The sequence below is a fragment of the Solanum tuberosum genome, unplaced genomic scaffold (assembly GCF_000226075.1).
Source record: "Solanum tuberosum cultivar DM 1-3 516 R44 unplaced genomic scaffold, SolTub_3.0 scf00140, whole genome shotgun sequence".
In the NCBI taxonomy this organism is placed as follows: Eukaryota; Viridiplantae; Streptophyta; class Magnoliopsida; order Solanales; family Solanaceae; genus Solanum; species Solanum tuberosum.
The window spans coordinates 607,207-612,180 of record NW_006239064.1 but is presented as its reverse complement, the minus strand read 5'-3'; the positions used below and the strand labels follow the sequence as shown (position 1 = coordinate 612,180).

Below are 4,974 nucleotides of genomic sequence, written 5' to 3'. Positions count from 1 at the left end.
ATATTCATTATCTATATTGAAGTTGAACTAAATATAAATTCATCCAGAAAAATTCATATTAAAAATAAAGTGATCCCCAACAGAGCGATTACATAATTAGAACCCAAAATTATTTTATTTCTACTATTCAATTATTAAATACGCCCCTACTAGCTATATATGGATTTCTTTCCCTATAAATACCCAAACAAAGCCTCAATCTTTTACACACAAAAAACTCACCTTCAATATCTCCCATCTTTTTATTCCACACACTATTTACTCAAAATAGAAAAAAACATTTCTTCAAGAAATTAAAAATGGAGAATTTCCCAATTATCAACTTGGAAAAACTCAATGGTGCTGAGAGAGCTGCCACCATGGAAAAGATTAATGATGCTTGTGAAAATTGGGGCTTCTTTGAGGTATAGTATTTACAGATAAAAGTATTTGGTTATTAAAAAAACATCAATATTGATATACTTTTAATGTTGAATTACGATCCACTAGAATAAATATCGTCTTTATAATATTCATATTGGTCTTTATGTCTTTCCTCAAAAAGTGTGCCTTTATGGCCTTGGGGAATAGAGCTAGAGTGTCGTCCTCTGGTTCAAATTTTATATTTGTCTTAAAAATATCTTGAATATGTACATATTATTAATTTAAAACCTAGTATAATTTCAAATTCTGACTCGACCCCTTCTGGTCTTATCCCATAAAAATGTATTAAGACTTCTTTTTTTATGTAATTTTGAAAATGATGTATAATTTATTTATTTTAATTGTATAGTTGGTGAACCATGGAATCCCACATGAAGTGATGGACACTGTGGAGAAATTAACAAAGGGACATTACAAGAAGTGTATGGAACAAAGATTTAAAGAATTGGTGGCTAAGAAAGGACTTGAAGGTGTTGAAGTTGAGGTTACTGATATGGATTGGGAAAGTACTTTTTTCTTGAGGCATCTCCCTTCTTCTAATATCTCTGAAATCCCTGATCTTGATGATGTATATAGGTAAACTTCAAAATCTCACGTTAAGTTACGTAATTTTTTTTCATCTGTCTAAGTTTTGATTGATGGTGGAGCCCCATATAAGAAAGGGGGACTCAATTGAATGACCTTCAAACTTTTGTGTATGTATTATAAAATTTTGAATCTCCTTATATAACATAAGAGGAATATAGGTTTAAATCTCAAGTTAATATTTTTGAATATTTTTTTGAATCCTTTTATCAAAATTTATGTCTATATGTCATCGTCTGTTTTAGTGAAAGATATATAACATATTTTATGAACTGATTGAGGTATACATAAACTGACTCTACTAGTGTTGATTATAAAAGTAACATGATATAAGTGATAAGTGTCCAAATTTTGCCAGCGTTGATTGACCAAGATCCCAAATTAAGAGTTATTTTAGTAGGACAACAATGATTTTTTTAACTATATGTCTATATATATACAGAAATATGTTCCACCTTCTACCCCTTATTTTATTATATTTAATTTGTCTTCTTTTGGTGTGTGTGGTTGGGGGTTCCACATGTACTTTGAATTGAGACTTGACCACTAATAGAACTATCATAATTAACCTCCTCAACTAAGAACTAGTAAGATCACTTCAAGAAAATAAGAATTGTAATTAAAAACTGATCGTTAATATTATTTAGCGATGAATTGTCAAAAGATCTTATCAACAACGGTCCATTGAGACAAAATGATAAAAATCATAGCTAATTCCTCTTTTTTTAATAATGTATAGTTTCTTCGTCCAGAAATAAATGAATAATTAATCTATATTGTACAGAGACAGAGATAGGGTGTCATCATAAGGTGTTCATTCGAAATTTTTTCATAGAAAAGTTACGATTGTGGATTTTAAATCTCCATAGTGAAATTTTGACTCTGTCGTTGATATTGTCTATATGATGTAGGGAAGTTATGAGGGATTTTGCTAAAAGATTAGAGAAGTTAGCTGAGGAACTCTTGGATTTGCTTTGTGAAAATCTTGGACTAGAAAAAAGTTACTTGAAAAATACATTTTATGGCTCAAAAGGTCCAAATTTTGGGACTAAAGTAAGTAACTATCCACCATGCCCAAAACCTGATTTAATAAAAGGATTGCGCGCGCACACGGACGCTGGTGGCATAATACTTCTCTTCCAAGATGACAAGGTGAGTGGCCTACAACTCCTCAAAGATGGTCAATGGATCGATGTCCCTCCCATGCGCCACTCCATCGTGGTTAACCTAGGTGACCAACTCGAGGTAAAGAATTTCATACTTATGTAAAAAATCCTAAAATATCTTGTTTGACGTCTACTTTATCTGAAGTTTAACTTCTATATGTTGTTATTGAACTTCAAAGAAGTAGGTTTTGACTTGAATAACTTTTGTAAAGTTGATAGTTACTTATTGTGTTGACTACAAATTAAAACATGTTCACATTTTCAGACCTTGAGCATCATGACTTACTTTTAGTATGATTAACTATGAACAACTTCTGTTGCTAAACAATAAAATTTTATTGTTAATTAAACCTCTTTAACAATGGTTTAGTGATGGTTGTCAAAAAAATCTATTATAGAATGGTCCATAATAAGTCGTACTAGCTATTGCCTACTAGGCAACCTGCTATAACATGTTAAATTACACTAATAGTATAAACTATTTATACTATCGATGTAGCTAAGTTAAATCCTTTAAACAGGTAATCACGAATGGGAAGTATAAGAGTGTGATGCACAGAGTGATCGCACAAAAAGACGGGACTCGGATGTCATTAGCATCCTTCTACAATCCAGGAAATGATGCATTGATCTATCCAGCACCAGCTCTGGTTGATAAAGAGACAGAGGCACATAACAAACAAGTTTACCCTAAATTTGTGTTTGATGATTACATGACGTTATATGCTAATCTCAAATTTCAAGCCAAAGAGCCAAGATTTGAAGCCATGAAAGCTATGGAAAGTGATCCAATTGAAATTGCTTAGATTAAACATTTTTAAAAATGGAAGAAAATTATTTGTTATTGAAATACATTATTTGTTTTTTTTTAGTATAGTGGAATTTATATATTTTTATTACAAAGAGTGTGTCCCTACTACATGTGTGGTAAAGAGGACTAAAGTTTTCTCCACATATTTTAATACCCAAAATGAGATGTGTTTCTGTTTTTCTCATTAGTTTTTCTTTTTATTTTGTTTTCCTACTTTATAATATGCTTGAAATTTTCTATACAATGTAATTTTTTAGCTGACATCCGTTGGACAAAGGTGGCTCCGCCACTAGTGTAACAAGAGTATATGTCAAGAATCTACAAATAGGACCAATGATGGATCATTATGTTATTTTTTCTGTTTCAATTTAAGTAAATACTTATTTGTTTCGGCATGAAATGTAAGGAAAAAATTGAAGACTTTTGAAAATTGTGATCATAAGCATGCCATAACATTCACATGATTATAAATTTTTTGAAACTTTTAGTCTTAAACATGTTATAACATTAGGAATTATGGTTATAAGAGCTTATCATTATGGACAAAATAAAGGCTTAGGTCATATGCAGCCCCTTAAAGTTGTGTGCATATTTCACTTAGACACCTCAATTTAGCCTTGTACCTATTGAACACTTAAATCTTAACAAATTTATACCTATTTAACACAAAATGATAATTTAAAAAAAATAATAGTGCGTGCATCTCAATCGCATATACATAGCAAATGAACTAATGAGACACTGACACGTGGCGATTGAATTTTTTTTATAAAAAAACTCTATTTAAATAATACAAAAGGAATTTTAAGAAAATATAATTTTATTTTTGAGTTAACCCACCCCACGCCCACCCCCACCCCCTTCTTCTTTCTTCTTCTCCCCTTTGCACTGGGTCACCCCTGCGCCTCAACCCGTCAACCACCAGTAAACCATAGCCTATGCCCTACGGTCTTCTTCTTCGTCGGACCTTGTTTTCCTTTCAACTGGGTTGTTGCGCTTCAAAAGCCAATAAACCATAACATTCACCCCTTTCTTTTTCTCCATCGAATCATATTCCTTTCACCGACGTCGATAATACACCATTGTTGCCCATCTAAGCTAACCCCTCATTTATCTTTCGTTCTAATATCATCAAAACGTTTCATCCATTCTCTTCATCGTGTTTCCATTAGTAAACATTTATCACAATTATAAGAAAATAATAGACGTTTTTCAAAAAAATAATCAATTGCTTCGCTGGAATACTATTTTCATCTTAAACTATGAAGTTTCGCCGAAATATTATTTTCAGCAGAAATAATGAAGCTTCACCGGAATATTATTGTCATCGAAAATAATAGACCTTCACCAGAATATTTGAGACTTTAATCAGATCTACATAAAATAAAAAATAAAATAAAAAAAGAATGAAAAAACAGTAGACGAATTGGAGAGGTGCAGGGGGTGGGTGTGTAAAGAGACATGGAATAGTTGCAGAGGGAGGATGAGAAAGACGTTCCCTCCCTTTCTTTTTTTTTCTTTTTTTTTATATTAATTATTATTGTTTATTAATGTAGCTATATAAGTTGGAAAGAAAAAGAAAAAAAAATATTTCTAATTGTTTTCACGCGTTTTAGGAGAGTGAACTACACTTTTTTGGCCATGTCAGCTTTTTGTGTCTAATAGGAATCACTTTTGAATATATAAAGTGTTCAATAGGTAAATGTCTAAATTGAGGTGTCTAAGTGATATATGCGGATAACTTTAAGGAGCCGCATATGACTTAAGTCTAAAATAAAATAAAGTTAAATTTAAGTTGAGCCTCTATTTGGGCCTGTAATTTGAAGCCCAGAACTAGATGGTTCAGATCAATCAAATGGGCCTAGTAAATTTTCTAGAAAACGTACAAGGCCCATTAAAACTTTTTCATTGATATCTCAATTAATTTGAATTTGCACGGCATAAGATTCATTAAAGGACAACTTTCACATATAACAAACGTAAAAATCA

General features: G+C 31.5%; 1 protein-coding gene across 1 annotated transcript; it reads left to right on the top strand.

Moving 5' to 3' along the window:
- Positions 1–200: 200 nt before the first annotated feature.
- On the top strand, positions 201–3,337 carry LOC102592023 (1-aminocyclopropane-1-carboxylate oxidase 2). Its single transcript, XM_006351909.2, has 4 exons — positions 201–404; positions 773–999; positions 1,920–2,253; positions 2,696–3,337. Exons 1-4 carry the CDS (start codon positions 300–302, stop codon positions 2,978–2,980), a joined length of 951 nt encoding a protein of 316 aa, XP_006351971.1. The 5' UTR covers positions 201–299; the 3' UTR covers positions 2,981–3,337.
- Positions 3,338–4,974: the final 1,637 nt, after the last annotated feature.

What these genes read in the sequence shown, in the direction of transcription:
- LOC102592023 (XM_006351909.2), top strand. Translation starts at nt 300, where the DNA reads ATGGAGAATTTCCCAATTATCAACTTGGAAAAACTCAATGGTGCTGAG. An exon ending in AAAATTGGGGCTTCTTTGAG is followed by an intron (nt 405 to 772) that starts GTATAGTATTTA and finishes TTAATTGTATAG; the next exon opens with TTGGTGAACCATGGAATCCC. An exon ending in ACCTAGGTGACCAACTCGAG is followed by an intron (nt 2,254 to 2,695) that starts GTAAAGAATTTC and finishes TCCTTTAAACAG; the next exon opens with GTAATCACGAATGGGAAGTA.